The following is a 17,151-nucleotide window of genomic DNA, read 5'->3' as shown; positions in this document are numbered from 1 at the left end:
CTTAACACTTGTCACTTTGCTTCGCCACATCAGTTGATCATACAGCCGACCTCCTACGATAAAGAAATTGCCTGGTTCTTTGACACCAGGGCATTTCCTTGATCAGCACCTACTACGAGCCAACGCGCCACCACCCCCGAGACCTACTTGCCTCCTTGTCCTTGTGCGGACAACCACGCTGTCACCATGAAGATTCTTTATATGGGCGTATGTTTGATTGCAGCTTAGACTTGACACTGTATATACCTAGACATGGTACTTATCTATGAATCTTGCAGGTTTTCCGGAACGACACCCAGCCAGCTCTCCAGCTATGCGGGGAAAAGGATCTCAGCAGGTAGTTTCACATGCGCGTCCTGCAACTGACTAGAACGTTTCGCTAATTATTACTAGCTTTTCGCGCTTCACTCGTCAGAAGTATGCACACCCATCCTCTCTCAGCCCGACACGGCTAGGTCGCTAACCACCAACCTCTTCACAGCTACGATGAATTCCTGATGCTCTTCACCCGAACGGTCGCCGAGAAGACAAAGGCAGGCCAACGGCAGGATATTGAAGAGAAGGCTTACACATTCCACGCTTACGGACGGACAGAGGGTGTCTCCGGTGTTATTGTTACAGATGGGGACTACCCTGCCCTAGTAGCCCACCAGCTTTTGGGCAAGATTGTGGACGAATTCCTTGCCAAATACCCACGCACTGCCTTCTCAGACCCCTCACTACGTGAGAATGCGTGCCCCCTGCCGCAGCTCAAGGAATATATCATCAAGTACCAGGACCCAGGCCAGGCTGATAGCATCATGAAGATCCAGCAGGAGCTTGACGAAACCAAGATTGTCCTTCACAAGACGGTATGCTCTTACGTCCTTATGAGCTGATTTTACGTGCTAACCATTTCTAGATCGAAAGTGTTCTGGAGCGCGGTGAGAAAATTGACTCCCTAGTTCAGAAGAGTGATGGACTCTCAGCCCAGAGCAAGATGTTCTATACCCAGGTATGCAAATCGAACGTTGACTTTACCTGAATCTACTAACACAACCAAATCCAGGCCAAGAAGCAAAACTCTTGCTGTGTTGTGATGTGAACGGGGATTAGTGTTACATAATGTATTCGATTACGGCTCCTTATTCTTGGATTTAACTTACTCGTGTAATCAGACGCTGAATCGGTGCATTTGTTTGCTATTGTATTTTGTCTCATTTTTCGATGCCTATATATTTGTACCTAGTTTTCTCAATTAGGAGGATGTCTTTGACTGTTTTGTTCTTTTGTGACGTATTTTGCCATGGACGTTGGAAGGGCCATACGAACTGGGAATGTTTCTGAGTAAGCTCTAATAAATGGGCCACTAAAAGCCATTGCAACGGCAAAAGGTCATGGAGAGTATGATAAATAACAAACTCAAGTAGATGGTGATCAGGTACGGAGTATGTTCTACAAACTGCATAAAAAGCTCCCTTTCACTCTTCCCCCATCGTTCCAGGTCGGAGCGTACACTAGCCCTCATCGCCTGTTCCCTATCCAGACCCTTCAACACGCTCATCAGGTTTCCAGATTTTCCTTCGTGCTCTCGGGGTGCTTCCCAAGGCTTTCTAATTCTTGAATTCCCGAGGTGTATGACTGTGATCAATGTCAAAGCTCTTATCCTCTTGAGCAACGTGCCCACTGGCGGCCTTTTCCACAGCAGTGGCATCCCATCCCATAAAGATGGTATGAGTCTTCGGTACCAGGGCTTCTCGTGGTGTAGTCCCGCGGTATTGCTCGCTACCGTTGTCATCTACTTAATAGTACACATCACTATCTCGCTCAAGGGGAATTCCAACAATAGAGGTGGTTTTTGAGAGTTCAGGTTGGCCAAAATACAAGAAATACTTCGCGATAACGTGGTCAGGTGGTAGGGTCAAGAGCTGCGCGGGGGTACGTTGGCCTAACCATTCCACGTGCATTTTGTGTTGCAGCTCCAGAATGTGGCCAGGAACCCGATCACACTTTCCCTCTTGGGGGGCTTTCTTCATCAATGCAGTTCCATTGCCAGAAAAGTCCTTCTCTTCAAACTACACCCCGTAGTAATTCAACTGGCAGCAGACGAAACTCGGATTATCCCTAATTGCCTTCTACCCTTCGCGGGATAACTTGGGTAAAAGCATGCTTGCGAGAACCTTCGACTCGATCTATCGGACCGGGCTCTGCTTAGAAACGGTCAAGCCCGTAGACAAAACCGTCCCGGCGAATATGTTTGTAATTGTCCGCAGGCATGGCGACAATTCGCTAAGGTATATCACAGAAAATTGGCCGGGTCGTATCGAAACGACAATTGGAAGTATACCCGTGCCAGTGAGTCTTCGGGGATCACTTAGACTGATTTGGGTCTCATGAAATGGGAATGTAAGGGGATGTAGAACATACCCTACGAGGATGACGATGATGGTGAAGAGGGGGTGAAGGAGAGGCAGAGGAAGCGTATAGAGATAAGTAGATAATCATATTTTCAGGTTTTCTGACTTCCTCTTTACAATTTGTGTCACGCCTACTTTTTCGAGACACCATAGCTTCTGAGAAACGGTCCCATTTCTAGGAATCGCTCCCAAGGTTCCATGCATCCCATTCATATACGGCCCAGGTAGAGGATATACTTCTATACAGAGCGAACACTAAATCGGAAAAGGATTTAAGAAGTTGGAGGGAAAGTTTCGTAGGGGCACTGTATACAACTATACAGAGCAGAAAGTGAGAGGAAGACGAAAGTCTGGTGGATCTCTAAGAGAGAATCAAGTTATATTGTAGCCAGTATCAATAGGTCATGGATGGATAGCAAATATGTGTAGTCATACAAGGAAACATCTGTATGCCATCTTTGAACACTATAGCAGGACCATGAAATGCATGGGGATGCTGGTTGAGGGGTTGCAGGAAGAATATGCAGGCCATGACCTATGGGAGATACCTGCTAGGTTAATTGCTTGAACAAGCTACGCTGTATCCAGATAGTTTCGTATATATCTCTCTCAATATAGATATATATATTGATACCTGATATATAAGCCGGAGACCAGGATAAAAAGTTCTCGAGTGGCACCCACCTAACAAAACCCATTCCCTCCCACCCAAGCTGAATATGCCTACAAGTCGACGCTCGCGATAGCAGACACCCACTTATGGGAGGTTGTCTGTTCATATTGCATGTCACAGGTGAGTGGTGAATTTGGCACAGCCTAGCTTAATTGGGTTAGCTTTATAGTGACCCATATTTGACCAACCTTAAAAAAATGTGCCAAGTATTTAGACGTGGGGTTTCTGGTTTCGATTTTCCATGCTCGCATGCTCTTTCAAAAACCTTTCCTTCATTCTTCACTGGAACATCTCAATGAAGATTGCTATTATTGGTGCTGGGATCGCCGGATGTGCAGCTTACCTGGAGCTGCAAAAGCACCTCCCGCGGCATACCAAATCCGATGAATCCCATGAGATCACTATCTACGAGGCTTACAATACAAATCTGAACATCACAGCTGATGAGAGAATAGAGGAATATACACATTCCTCTACTTTACTTGTTGGAGGCGGACTGGGTGTTGCGCCCAATGGCTTGAACGTACTGAAACGCCTTGATGAAGAGCTGCTGAAGGATGTTGTGCGTGGGGGCTACGTCACAGCAATTTCCAACATGAAAAATAAAAATGGCTGGCCCCTTTTTTCGATGAAAAGTGCTTCTTCGGACGACAACAGCGGCAATAATAACAACAGATTCCCCCATATGCTCGCGACTAGTCGCCACTCGCTTTGGGCTGCTTTGCGGGGGCGAATTCCAGACCACCATATCATCCACAAAAGAATATCCCAAGTTGTTGCACGATCCGATGGAAGGAACTTGATTCATTTTGCCGATGACAGCTCTCCAGTGGAGGTGGATCTGGTTATCGGCGCAGACGGTGTCCGAGGTACTGCTAAGCGAGCGCTTTTCCCGGATGCCGAAGAGGATCCATATCCCCCGAACTATGAGTAAGTGAACACTGAAAATTCTTGATCCCGGCATGGGCCATATTTTGTGTGGTCTCGGAATTAACTGTGAGGCAGAGGTCTCGTCGGGGTTGGGGGCTTCATCCCTGCGGCAAATGTAAAAGATTTTGTCGAACCAGGGTCCATGAATTTTGTCTTTGGTGGAAATGGGTTCTTCGGATACTTCTTTTCGGAAAGCTCCATGTCTGCTGCTAACCGGGACTCGCCTTATCACGTCTCTGAGCCAGGAGACTGTCTTGCTTGGTGGTCAACCTATGAGATCGAAGAATGTCCCGATCGCAAAAAAATCGACATGGACGACGTGACTCGGCAACTGCGTGAAAGGCATGCGAATTGGAAGGAGCCTGTTGTGAAAAAAGTGATTCAGTCCCTTCAGGTTGAAAACATGTATCCGACATGGACTTTACCTGCGCTTCCAACGTGGGAGCGGGATGGAGTCGTTCTCGTTGGAGACGCAGCACATGCGCTCCCTTCAAGCTCTGGCCAAGGCTCTTCTCAAGCACTGGAGGATGTTGAAGCTCTTGCTTTGCTTTTGGCTCATCACCTTCATATGGGCAATGCATACCTAGACGAGGTAACACCACAGACCCAGAAGAATGTGATCAAAGCAGCCGCTTCGCAGTATATGAACTTGCGCCAGCCGCACGTGAACGCAATCCTGGAATCTGCAAAGAAGACCCAGAACAGTAAGCGTGAAATGGGTATACTCAAAGAGTATTCTATGTATGCTGTGATGAAAATAATGGGTGAGAGCTTTCCTGATAACTTCCGAGGTTATAGTAGTGCTGTTGACTAACAGCTGCCATAGGACTCTTCCCTGGTTTTATGAGCAACCAGATTCGCACAGTGACGGAATATAATATTGCAGATCAAGTTGCGCGAATAATTTCCAGTGATAACTGAAGGAAAATACGGTCATCTCCGTGGCTTGCACTGGGATATGCACGGCATTGCCGTGTATCGATTGGACGCAGGGGCTCGTTCCGTTTGTCCCGGGGGGGTCGTTCGATAAGATCTTTTAAAGTCTATCTTTTTTGACAATATTTAATAACTTGTTAACACATGAAATGCTATCTTTCGATAGGACTTTTGCCTGATGCTGTTTACTACAGCCACCCATGGCGTGACCGACACTAGTACGTTCGATCCATATAGGGTATTTCCAGTTCTAATGCTGTCGGCATTTATTTCCTCTTGAGATAGAGAGGCACCGCTAATCTCCTGCGCTCGGACAATTTAACGGGTATTTATTACATCTGTTCCTTTCGTTGAAAGCATATTGGCCCACGATAAGAGCAAGCTTGTCGCCATAGCCCAGCGTAATGTTGCACTCGGGGGTTTCAGACACGTCAGCTCTGGAAGGATTCCTCAAATACGCCTCGTGGCTTTGAGAATGGAGTATGACATGCGCATCAAAATAGTAGAATTAAATATAAATCCCGTTTCGATTATCCGTTAGATTCCGATTTGTGTACGGAGTATGCGCTATACCATCCGCTAGATCAACACTAGATACTCCAAAAACGAAAATTGATTTCGACACTTCAGGACGCGAGACTTACGGACCTTAACCCCACTTCTGCCACTTATGGATGTTTGGAAGTCAAGGCGTGCTTATCTGGGCCCTTGGCGTTAGCGTGCAGCAATTTCTGTCCCGAGTTCTTAGAACATGTGAGCAGTTTTCAAGCAAGGAACATCGAGATAGCGAATCGGATCCGCAGAATAGGGGGAAAGATGAAGTGTTGCAGTTGCCAAGAGTAGCGTCTCAACTAAGCTCAAACAATATCCTTGGGGTTTTATCCTGATTGGCCACGATTGCCCATATCAAGATTAAGGTTAGAAATACAAAGTCTTATCTTCACCCTGTCGTCTGATCGCATGGAAAGGAGACGCCTAAATACGCCACGAGCCACCGAGCAGTACACCTCAACGCCCTGCTTATCATGGACAAAATGCAAGTCAGCCGTATACCTCGGCTGGGGTATATAAATTACCATTCGCCGTCGATCAGTTTTCTTGCCTAGTGTGTTTGTGTAGAAACCAAAAACATGACTGCAATGGACTCAGACATCGAGAAGAAAGCAGCCACGGCCGTAGAGCCAGCCGAAAGTCTCCCTTCAGCCCATGATGATGTGGTGGTTGGTGAAATCAACCCGCTGAAGCGGAATCTGAAGAACCGCCATATGCAGATGATCGCTCTTGGTATGCGTCCTTTGACGGTTCTTCTTTTGCTTCTGATACTAATCTCACCAAGGTGGGGCTATTGGAGCTGGTCTTTTTGTTAGTACGGGGTCTGCCCTCCGCACAGGCGGGCCTGGATCTTTGTTGCTATGTTATTTGATCGTTGGAGGAATGCTTCTTCTTACAATTCAAGCTCTGGGTGAATTGGCCGTGCTATATCCTGTAAATGGAGCCTTCTTCACATACTGTGTCCGGTTCATTAGTCCATCCTGGTGAGTTTCCTGTGTTCATGTGCTAGGTTTAAGATGAACGAAAACTGACTACTCATCTCATGATAGGGGGTTTGCGGTCGGCTGGGACTACGCTATTGGATGGCTTATCATCCTTCCCTTCGAACTCACGGCTGCGAGTTTAACAATCCAGTACTGGAGTGAAACTTTGAACAGTGGAATTTGGGTGGCAGTGTTTCTGGTCGTTCTGACAGCAATCCAGTTCTTTGGTGTTCGAGGCTATGGAGAAGGTGATACAGAATTGATACCTCCTTTTGCGATAAATGGATACTAACATCGGCCTATAGTCGAATTTGTGCTAGGAATGATCAAGGTCACCGCTGTAATTGGCTTCATTATCCTTGGAATCGTGATCGATTGCGGTGGAGCTCCGAATGGAGGTTACATAGGAGCTCATTACTGGCATGACCCTGGGGCATTCACGGACTTCAAGGGGTTCTGTTCGGTCTTTGTGACAGCGGCCTTTGCTTTCGGTGGCACAGAAATGGCTGGTCTTGCTGCTGCGGAGGCGGCAAACCCTGCCAAGTCCATCCCCAAAGCATCCAAGCAGGTCTTCTGGCGCATCATGTTCTTCTATGTCCTAGGAACCTTTATTGTTGGCTTGATTGTGCCTTCCAATGCTGACTGGCTTCTTGGGGCATCTGGCGCCAACACGAAGGCTTCTCCATTTGTCGTATCAATCCAGAATGCCGGTATCTCTGGGCTGCCGTCTGTCATGAATGCAGTCATCACTATTTCGGTCATTAGTGTGGCCAACTCTGCCACATACGGCTCAAGTCGCACTATCCAGGCTCTGGCTTCCCGAGGAATGGCACCAAGATTCATGGCATATGTTGACAAGGCAGGTCGACCTCTTTACTGTATTATTTTGCAGATTGCTTTTGGTTTGCTCGCCTTTATCAATGAGGCACCCTCTGGAAGCACTATCTTCGACTGGCTTCTTGCCTTGTCTGGTATTTCTGACTTTTTCATCTGGGGAAGCATTTGCCTTGCCCATATCCGATTCCGTTCCGCCTGGAAACGTAACGGACACACCGTAAAGGAGCTTACCTTTGCCGCTCCCTTTGGTGTGATTGGAAGCTATATCGGTCTCGGTCTCAACATCTTGTGTCTCATCGCAGAATTTTATGTCTCCGTGGCTACAAAAAGCGCAGAGGACTTTTTCATGAACTATATTGCTGCGCCGATTGTGATACTGCTTTTCGTCATCTGGCTTGTTTACACCAAGTTGAACAAGGACCCCAATCTCGACCGTGGAGGCTGGTTCATCCCAATTGAGAAGATCGACATCCACAGCTTTATGAGGGACTCGGCTCTCGATGTGGACCTTCCACCAAGAGTTGAGTATCCCACTTGGAGTGCTTGGTTCAAAGCAGCCCCTCTGCGTCTACTCCGGTCAATATTTTGAGAGATTGAGAGCCGTTTATATAGTTCGTAATTGAAATTGAACTTTTGTTTCGACGAGATGAAGTCAGAGCTTTATATGTCCCGAGTTTGAAATATAAACCGTGCAGGTTGTCGTCGTTTCCTGTATATATGTGTAGCAGACAGTATGTGCCGAATTTTAGGCCGCGGATGTGAATTTCCTTGCTAATAATGAACCAAAGTTTCATAAATAACTTATATTGGCTGGTGTAGGTGCGTGCTGTTACTAGAGATATATAATTACCTAGATAAGCGGTTGTACGCGACATAGCCATTCATGTCAAAATGAGCTGCCGTGAACGCAGAAACAAGAACAAATTATCAGATCAACCCTGTTGGACGATGCCAACAACACGAGTCTCGTGTGGACCCCTTGAAGCTCGAAATGCGAAGACGGGTCTTTTTTGTGCCGTGAGGTATTGAACGGAGGTTACGCGACGGCACCAAAAAGGCAAAACCAACCAGATACAATAATTCACAGCTGCACCGTCTACAATGAATGTTAAAAACGCAGTAGCTGGGCGTAGATACAAAAATGCTTAAGAAGCAACCTGAACACCCTGTGGATTATGGAAGATGTCCTTTGGATCTAAGTCTCCCTTGAGCTCTTCCAATCTCGGAAGGTTGCTACGCCAGTACGCACGCTGGGCATCGGGCATCTTAGGATCTGGACATCCGAGGTATGCGTGTCCCGCACTTTCGGGCACTGCCTGAGCTAGAATATCGTAAAGACCATCTGCAAAATCATACGTAGTCTGCGAGATCGGACCAAGTGGGTTGGCTACGAAGATTTGAACCCAGAAAAGCACATCGCGGTGGCCATAGGCTGTGGCATCTTTGGGCACAGCGTTGATAGCTCCACCCTCCAGGCTGAGAGTGACAAACCACGCCAAAGTGCCAGCATTGGTTTTGTGGATATAATCGAACAAGCCGTCGATGGCGGAGTTAGGAATCAGCGTACTTGGGGTGAATCCGAGTGACTTGGCGTAAAACCAGGTCGGGGAGTCTCCGATCAGTCTCAGAATGGTATCTTCCAGTCCATGCCCGATCATCCCCAGCCAATCAGTTAGAACAAGCACAGTACCAGGCTCGCTGGTGGGGAACTTCTTCTCCAGGTCGAGTTGGTCGTACTCCTCTTTTGAGCCGAAGAAAATACCTTCGAGGATGATCTGGCCGTCAAAGATGATCAAGTTAGAGTAAAACTTCCAGGTGAGGTTCTCCTGGGCTATATATGCCTGCCAATCTTTGACAAGTTTCGCCTTCTCGGCAGGAGTTCCCAGATTGAATGAGAACGAATATTGAACTCCCAGGCCGGGTGCCTCCTCCGTGCGCACTTTAAACTCTGTAACAATCCCGAAGCTAGCAGCGGCGCCTTTGATGGCAAACAGAACATCCTGGTTTTGAGTAGCTGATGCGCGCACAATACTCGAGTTCGCCAAAACCACTTCGACTTCCTCCACATGGTCAAGCGCCAGACCCCACTGGCGCGCTGTCGGGCCCAATCCGCCCACTGTCAGGTGTCCACCTGTCCGAATGGAAGGACAAATGCCGTGTGCCATTGCTCTCTTGCCGGCATTGTAAATCTCGGTGTCAAGGTTGCCTAGAGTTGTTCCGGGGCCGATAGTGGCGACGAATGTTGACTCGTCCATGGAGAATTGTGAGAAGTGCTTCATATCGACCACGATGGCACCGTCTTGTCCTCCAAGGCCTAGAACCAAATATAAATTAGTCGAATAAATGGCTAAGCAGCTGAATAGCCATAAACAACAGTCATACCAAAGTTGCCAAAACTATGGCCGCCACTGCGAGCCTGCACCTTGTAGTCATAGTCGGAGGCACATTTAACTACAGCAGCCACTTCATCTGCTGATTGAGGGTACGTGACTGCTGCCGGGGTGACCGGAATATTCAAGTTATACGGATCAACTGCGGTAGTCTGGTAAAGAAGCGCATCTTGGAACGCGACGTGAGCAGCAACTCCCCCAACGGCAGATGTCAGACAGTCACGTCCAGCAGCAATGCTGGTGGTATTACCCATAATAGAAACGGCCGAGAAACAGACGTGGTACGTGAGAAATTGAAAGGAAAAAAGACGACACAACGCACAAATGGGCTTAAATGCCCCTTTTCTGTTGTCAGCCAGAATGGATCATCCCTTCACCCACATTTTAGTACCGATCCACACTCCTTGTCAGGAGCCCTCCGTACAGAGCAAGATCTGTGTAGATCCTGCCGATCAGTTTGCGGTAGTAACAAGTAGATGCACGCCGAACGTAATTAAAACTCAGCTCAGGCTTGGCAGAAGCGCATTTTAACAGCACTTAAGGATTACTACTGAGGGACGGGTAGTACGCATGGTTTCGCTTGCTAGCCGTCCTGGAACAGACTTTATAAACTCATATGGATAAACCACCTCGGCACTTGCTCTTGCTCGTCCCACTTGATCTGCACTCTGTCGGAATTCCCCACCGTTCATATGTTTACTGTGTGATGCTTAACTGGGGTAGGCCCCGGCAATGTTAATGATTATGTAATATTTCGGATCGCCCACCGGGCTACGGGTGCTCCCGAGGTCTCAACGAAGATTGGAAAAGGATGAGCATTAAAATGGCAAGGGAGATCCATCAAGCACGCCCCGGGCTCCGGTATGCATCGATAGAAAATTCAGACAGGAATATGTGGCATGAAAATACATGATATCAATCAGTGACATATAGTTATCCAACTCAATGAGAAAAACTAAAACTTCCCGGGGTCAACGGACATACTGAAAAGTTACTTTGAACTATCATATAATCGCAGGATATATACATACTGTTGGATCATCCCATAGTTACTTGGTTGTTTGCAGACTGAGTTATTTGAGTTAGTTTCTATAGAATATAAATACCCTGGATTTGCTAGATTGAATAAATCTTTTGCTCTCAGTAGTAATCACAAGACCGACAGTCCATCAATTGATTCAAAAAAGGAAGGAGAGGGGGGGGGGTTCGTGTATGTAGATAGATAAAAAGACGCATTCAGACAACATCATTCATAGTTCGGATAATGCTCGGCCTAGCTGTCTACGTATATAGGAAGGAGCTAGTTGGCTTAACACGAGTATACAGCTAGAACTGTGCTCCACGATCCACCTAGTGACACAACTTCCGTAATCACTAGCATTTGTGTGAACGTGTATACTGGATTATAAAAATCAACTCGAGCCCCTAGATGCATTAAATGAAATTTTCACACAATTCCTTCAAATATGAATAGGGGTTGATAGAAATCTTCGGCAATAACAGCCAATAATAACAAAGCCCGTGGTACAGTTTATTGCCGATACTCGGACGCAAGCCATTACAGGATTTGCCGGAGCATGGGTGTCAGAGGATGGACAACGTCCGCCCTGCAACCTTAGCAAAAATGTCGTGAATCTTAGCCCAGACCATAAACCGAACGTATAGACATGTGAACATGAAATATAGTACGTTGAGATCGTCCTGACCGTTGGAAAAAAATGCAAGTCGCATTATTTGGCTATAAAACTCCTTAGGTTGAAACTCTATAACCTCCATATGTAATTGGGCAAGGACTGCATCTGCATGCCAATGTTGTACGGATCTCAGGTCCGAATTGAGTTCAAACCGTCCAAGGTTCCTAACTCGTACATCGATGGATGGGTGTTCGCGCGGATGCCTAAGGTTATCGCCTAGGCGACCCGTGCGCCACGGCTATGCGGCTCGGGGCCATGCCCAATGACGATCTTGTGGAGACTCTAGACCGAAAACATACGTAGCACGGTTCTATATTTATTTCAAACAATCGTCTAAATAACGTGTGTTAATTACATTATGAACTCTTAATTATCTAAATAGTATGCTGAATACAACTGTTTTTCTTTACCGGGCCATGGTGAATCCAAGATAGTTGAGGGGGTCATACTGGGCCCTTGAAAGTCGTCTGAAATACTTCCGACACTGCACTTGCCATCCTAAGAGACATAGAAAGTCTGTACCCGCTCAACTTCCTGTTATTTTTTACAAAGCGTGTTCTATGATATTATTTCATGGAAACCCGGCGACAATTGATGTAGTAAAAGTGCATAGTTCTATTTGCTAGCTTGTGGAAGAACAGGCTTCACAGAGGGGGGACTGATCCAGAAGACGGGGTAACTGCGTTGGATGTTATTAAGGAACAGAGCCAGAACCAGGAGTATAGTCGACGAAAGTAAGACAACTGGCAGATAGTACCAAGATAGTGCCCACACAGCTTCGTCCACCGCTGGAAGGAGAGCCGTGGCGCCGGCTGGAGGGTGAGTTGTCTCGGTGATCTGCATAACAACAATGGCAATGGCGGATGAAAGGGAAGCGGCGAGCCAGCGCAAAGAGTTGAACTTTTCTTCATTTGGCATTAAGCCGAAGAGTTTTGTAATACAGATGCCGACCAGAGCACTCAAAAAATGACCACCGATCAGTGCGCGTGGCTGTGATAGAGGGGCTTCAATGGAACCATATACGAGGACTGCTGATGCTCCCTATTTGTAGATGAGTATTTGAGAAGGGCGTGTAGGAAAGGGGAGACACACAAAAGAAGCAATGATACCGGGAACGCCACGTTCAATGAAGTAGGAAGAGTAGTTGAATATGGCCTGTATCACACATAGACCACAGAATGCGGCTATGAACGACCAGAAGTGAACGAGATATTTGGCGGGAGGCTTTGGTGCATTCTCACGATAGCCAAGCCAGTGGCTGACGGACCGAGGGAGGCGAGCCAAGAACCCTTTCTCGGAGATCATTTTAAGGAGGTTGGGAAATGAGATTGATAAAGAATCAGAGTTTGGCAGTAAGATCAAATGTAAACTCCGAACAGATCTAAATAGAAAACGCACGAATCATGTGATGTACATTCTACATTCTAAAGGGAATTATAACATCCATAATATCACCATGGGAGGCTTAGTCTGCGGAAAGCCCCTAAGGCTAGGAATCTGACTAGGTGATCGGGATTTGGAAAAAAAAAAGTCTCTACCAAATCCCGTATAAATACAAGTGAAGTGACAAAATTGGATATCCCATGTTCCGAAAATGTGGCGCGACGGCTAGCTCCGAATGGCCCACTAATGTACGTAATTATTTCTGGTCGAATTGGGGATATGCCAGGGGACCCTCGTAGTTTTCTGGCAAGATGACATTAAAGGGCCTTGGCACGCAGTAATCGACGTTGCCAATCTAACTCGAACTGCTGGGGATGAATATGGATGGGTTCCTTATTCCGCGAGGTGGCAACGAGGGCCCGAATCATGTCAAAGAACATATCGGCCGTACAAGGTAGGCGTTGAAGCTAAAAGGGGAATCATAGTTAATTGTTTGCATGGTAATTCGGAGAAAAAACATCAAAAGCATGCCATTATAGCTACAAATGTGACTGGTTAAATCGCAAGTAGGTTAGATTGTAAGTGGAGAGACTGCGGAGACTGCAGTTGTTGGTGTGATGATCGAGATCAATCTTAATGAGGGTGATCACAAGGTACTTCCGCAAGTGGCAAGTGAGCTTTGGCCTGGAGTCAGTATTACCGATGCACGCATTGATTAGGAGACACCTGTGAATGTTCTGCAAATGATGGCAAATGCCGTTCAGTATAGACCGTTTGAGGTCAATAGCCTAGCTACCGTGTGCGCCGGAAAGGCCCTGGTGCGTTTCAATAAGCCGATGACTTGAATTAGTGCTGTCGAGTTGGGTGGATTTTTATGCGCAGGAAATCCAGTATCTTTAGTGATTGTGTTTCTTTTTTCCCTTCATCCATCGCTTAGCTCAAGTGTCTTATGGGAATGCCCAATGAGCGCCGGGTAAGCAAATAAGAGAAGATCACAGTTTTTCGACCATTGAGTTTTCACAAGAAATGACAACAACATTTATTATTTGTCATATCTCAATCTGCCGGTGAAAGGAGGCGTTAGCTGAAATCAAGGATTATTTGGTGGGCCGTGTAGTCAAGCCTTAGGCACCACACCAACTGGCCGGTTTGTATTTGTAGTGATTCAATCATTTTATGCTATCTCTACCTCACAACTCGAGACCCGAGAGAACAAACAGGTCACTGAGAATAATTAGTCAAAGGGATATCTCTCATGCAAAGTCCTAATTAATTTTCGTATTGGAACCAACGCATGTACTATGTCCCTGTTCTGATAGGCTATCAACGGATAGCCTATACCCTGCCGTCGGACGGTGTAATGATCCCCCACAATGACGTCGGATATCCCGTAGGCTATATGGAATTAACTGTTCCATGTGAGCTGAGGTGAAACTACCGTGTACTGCCTGCCCTTTGACCGGTCTCCTATATAAACCCAAAGGAGTTTCCCGTGTCTTCATCACCACAAGCAGACAACTCCCAGCCCCGAAGACTCCGTTCAAAACAATACAAATTCTAATATGCAGGAACCAATCTACGACCCCAGGTACGTAAAGCACTGAGCAAAGTTACCGGTTAGAAATTAATTAATACACAGTCGCCCGATGCCCTCCTTGGAGATTGTCTACTCGTACAAGCTGGTCGGCATCCCGAACAAGACTATCGTCAGCCTGCGCGTCGAATTCCCACCCAACGGATCAACTCCCCCACATCGCCACGGTGGCGCGAACGTTGGCGCTTATGTCCTGAAAGGGACACTTCTCAATAAAATGAATGAAGATCCCATGAAAACGATCGAAGAGGGCGGAAGCTGGTTTGAAGCACCCGGGTGTCATCATCGCATCAGCGATAATGCGAGCAAGACCGAACCAGCGACGCTCATTGCTACCATGATCACGGATACTGAAGCATTTGAGAGGGATGGAATGGGTGCTCTGATCCAGATTGATGAGGAGTACCGCAAATGAGAATAGCGGAGGATTGAAGCGATTAATAGCACACTGTCAAAGCACGAATTTCACGGCATAACCAGCGACCCAAAGTCTGTAGGGACGTTACCATTGAAAGGGTAAGGCCCCGTAGAATCTACTGCAAATTAAAGGAACCCGTTTCAGTTAGACTGGGTGCATCCGCATCAAAAAAGGCACAGAAGTCAAAGTCGGCGTCAGGTAACATGTCCAATGCCGCGAAGTCAGGTGAAGTTGGATCCGGAAGCGGTAAGTCAATGGCGACCAAACTAACGGGGGGGTCTTTTGCGAGGGATAACAATTCTCGGGCGATAATTCCAATCTCACGATAGGTCCGTTTGCCTAGCGTCCAATGCTCACTTAGGCGCTTCAAAGTACCCATAGTCAACCGAATCTTCTCCCGGCTCTTCGCTCGCCGGTGCCCAGAAAAGATAAACCTGCAAGCCGACAGATGTGCAATGGTCACATTTGCAATCATGCAAATGATGAAAGGAGAGTGGTTCTTCATATCAGTTGGTAGAGTCAACAGTTCATCAATACTGTTGATAGCCTGGGTACATTTGACAGTATGCAGGTCGCGTTCCTTCGCGTTGTTGCATTTCAGTTTTTCTGACGGGGCCAATGGAGCACAGCGTGATACGGATTCGACTGCGCTATGAGTCAATGCTGACAGCGGTCGATGAATTTCAACGGTGTATCTGGACTTAAGTTAGACAAATGAACAACAGCCAAGGAGATTGTAGATCTCACGTGTGCATGATGAAGAATGCTTTGAACATCACCTCATCAAATGATCCATCGGGACGAATTAATTGTCTTTTTTTTGGAGAAAGAAGAGAGCACCACGCTCGAACACTAGTGTCAGCGCTAGCAGCCATTGTAGTGTATATTCGATCATCTGCATTGTTGCCTGGGGATAAGGCCCGATCAATTCCGTAGGTCAAGCCAATAAGTTCCGCATAGGAGGAAAAATCAGTTTCATCTTCGCCGAGGAATTCCCTGTTCTCATAATCTTCTACGGAGCGTGGGGATGGGATGGCCTCGTCACAAGGTCAGCTCAACTCGTTTAAAGAAATAAAGTGGTTGCTTTACCCCTTTTTCATACTGTTCTTCTTCACAAGGAAGGTCGGTAGAGATTTCAATACCGTTTGTTCGGAACGGGTATGTATGGGTAGATCCTGTGGTTATTAGCAATGCAAAATGGGGGTAGTAATTAGTGTAGTGGGCATACCAGCAATGTGGGCATCGGTTATATAAATCACCCACCAAGTGCGGCGCCAACTTTCCTCTAGTACAGAGTCGCCTTCTGCGTAGTTTTCAGCGAATTCTGTTTTGTTCATCCCAAGGGCTACCGCCGTGCGAATTGTTTCCTCAAGGAGCTCAACGCCACTTTCCGGTTCATTGCACCAGTAGACAGCGATAGAGTAAAGCAAGAGAGCTTGAACATCAAATGGTGTAAGAGGCTGGATTGATGACCGGATTCCGACTACTGAGTCCTGAGCACGTTGGGCGCATGATTCTAATAACTGCGATGGACAGGAAATATCGAAAATAGATCCGATATAACACATCACTCGAAGGAGAGGCTGGATTTTCGCCTCGTTGAGACGAGTCTTAAAAAATTGAAAAGGCAAGGCGCATGGATGGGCCGCATGAAAGAACTCGTAATACAAACTCAGAAATGAGGAAGCCGAGGTGGAATACGATTCAATTTCCCCGTTAGGAGCGACAGAAGAGGAAGAACCGACAGTGGAGGTTTGGACCGATAAGCTAGTAGAGTTTTCATGGATATCTCTGACAGGTGACAGCGTGGGTTTCGCCGATTTTGGATTTCCACGTCGCCGTGATACAGGATAAGTACATTGTACTGCATTTATGGCACAGCGTGAGCAGAAGGGCTTACGGCCGTCGCAGCGAATGTGTTTGTGGCGACATTGGGCGCAGGAAAGAGAATTCCGTGTCCCACGCTTGTCGGGTTTGGGTTTGGTCCTGCCTGGCGGGATATCTGACATGGCTCTTGGGGATATGACAAGAATGTGGCGAGAAAGGAAACAAGAGTCACGTCCCGTGGATTGTTCCTGGTCCTCTATCTCAGATTAGTCATGCATTACCACGGCCGGAGCCGACCTCGGGAGGCCACCTCCAGGGCTTTCAGGGCCCCGGGTGTGTGGAGCTGGGCACTGGGCATCTGTCTATGAGGACATACATCCCCAAATACATTTAAGCAGAATTTGCTCGCCCAGCAGACGCCTATGGAAGGTCAAATCAGCAGCTCACCATAGTGTTTGACCCAACTATGTATTCAGTCTCCCCAATCCCTATGTTGGGATAAAATGTTAGAGAGAACAGATATAAATTTGATTCCCAA

The 17,151-nt window shown here is 47.0% G+C and overlaps 8 protein-coding genes across 8 annotated transcripts; 4 read left to right on the top strand and 4 right to left on the bottom strand.

Annotated features, from left to right (window-relative positions):
• Window positions 1-186: 186 nt before the first annotated feature.
• Window positions 187-1,084, top strand: N7537_001606 (palmitoyltransferase YKT6; the record flags this gene model as incomplete). The annotated part of the gene is made up of 6 exons (XM_056892664.1): window positions 187-207; window positions 279-337; window positions 394-417; window positions 482-851; window positions 902-994; window positions 1,049-1,084. 6 exons carry the CDS (start codon window positions 187-189, stop codon window positions 1,082-1,084), a joined length of 603 nt encoding a protein of 200 aa, XP_056757659.1.
• Window positions 1,085-1,592: 508 nt separating this feature from the next.
• N7537_001605 (uncharacterized protein) lies at window positions 1,593-1,946 on the bottom strand (the record flags this gene model as incomplete). The annotated part of the gene is made up of 2 exons (XM_056892663.1): window positions 1,593-1,777; window positions 1,799-1,946. 2 exons carry the CDS (start codon window positions 1,944-1,946, stop codon window positions 1,593-1,595), a joined length of 333 nt encoding a protein of 110 aa, XP_056757658.1.
• A 1,418-nt stretch (window positions 1,947-3,364) lies between these two features.
• Window positions 3,365-4,920, top strand: N7537_001604 (FAD-dependent oxidoreductase; the record flags this gene model as incomplete). Its single annotated transcript, XM_056892662.1, has 3 exons — window positions 3,365-3,999; window positions 4,075-4,763; window positions 4,826-4,920. The coding sequence occupies 3 exons, from the start codon at window positions 3,365-3,367 to the stop codon at window positions 4,918-4,920; spliced, it is 1,419 nt and encodes a 472-aa protein (XP_056757657.1).
• A 1,145-nt stretch (window positions 4,921-6,065) lies between these two features.
• On the top strand, window positions 6,066-7,896 carry N7537_001603 (uncharacterized protein; the record flags this gene model as incomplete). The annotated part of the gene is made up of 4 exons (XM_056892661.1): window positions 6,066-6,219; window positions 6,272-6,470; window positions 6,537-6,718; window positions 6,776-7,896. The coding sequence occupies 4 exons, from the start codon at window positions 6,066-6,068 to the stop codon at window positions 7,894-7,896; spliced, it is 1,656 nt and encodes a 551-aa protein (XP_056757656.1).
• A 556-nt stretch (window positions 7,897-8,452) lies between these two features.
• Window positions 8,453-9,951, bottom strand: N7537_001602 (FAD-binding oxidoreductase; the record flags this gene model as incomplete). The annotated part of the gene is made up of 2 exons (XM_056892660.1): window positions 8,453-9,621; window positions 9,690-9,951. The coding sequence occupies 2 exons, from the start codon at window positions 9,949-9,951 to the stop codon at window positions 8,453-8,455; spliced, it is 1,431 nt and encodes a 476-aa protein (XP_056757655.1).
• A 2,055-nt stretch (window positions 9,952-12,006) lies between these two features.
• On the bottom strand, window positions 12,007-12,696 carry N7537_001601 (HPP family protein; the record flags this gene model as incomplete). Its single annotated transcript, XM_056892659.1, has 2 exons — window positions 12,007-12,432; window positions 12,484-12,696. The coding sequence occupies 2 exons, from the start codon at window positions 12,694-12,696 to the stop codon at window positions 12,007-12,009; spliced, it is 639 nt and encodes a 212-aa protein (XP_056757654.1).
• A 1,640-nt stretch (window positions 12,697-14,336) lies between these two features.
• On the top strand, window positions 14,337-14,783 carry N7537_001600 (cupin domain-containing protein; the record flags this gene model as incomplete). The annotated part of the gene is made up of 2 exons (XM_056892658.1): window positions 14,337-14,362; window positions 14,414-14,783. 2 exons carry the CDS (start codon window positions 14,337-14,339, stop codon window positions 14,781-14,783), a joined length of 396 nt encoding a protein of 131 aa, XP_056757653.1.
• A 118-nt stretch (window positions 14,784-14,901) lies between these two features.
• N7537_001599 (Zn(II)2Cys6 transcription factor) lies at window positions 14,902-16,795 on the bottom strand (the record flags this gene model as incomplete). Its single annotated transcript, XM_056892657.1, has 4 exons — window positions 14,902-15,481; window positions 15,534-15,823; window positions 15,876-15,961; window positions 16,015-16,795. The coding sequence occupies 4 exons, from the start codon at window positions 16,793-16,795 to the stop codon at window positions 14,902-14,904; spliced, it is 1,737 nt and encodes a 578-aa protein (XP_056757652.1).
• Window positions 16,796-17,151: the final 356 nt, after the last annotated feature.

The sequence above is a fragment of the Penicillium hordei genome (assembly GCF_028827395.1).
Source record: "Penicillium hordei strain IBT 12815 chromosome Unknown utg000001l_segment0_segment0, whole genome shotgun sequence".
NCBI lineage: Eukaryota > Fungi > Ascomycota > Eurotiomycetes > Eurotiales > Aspergillaceae > Penicillium > Penicillium hordei.
This window is presented reverse-complemented; position numbering and strand designations above follow the sequence as displayed.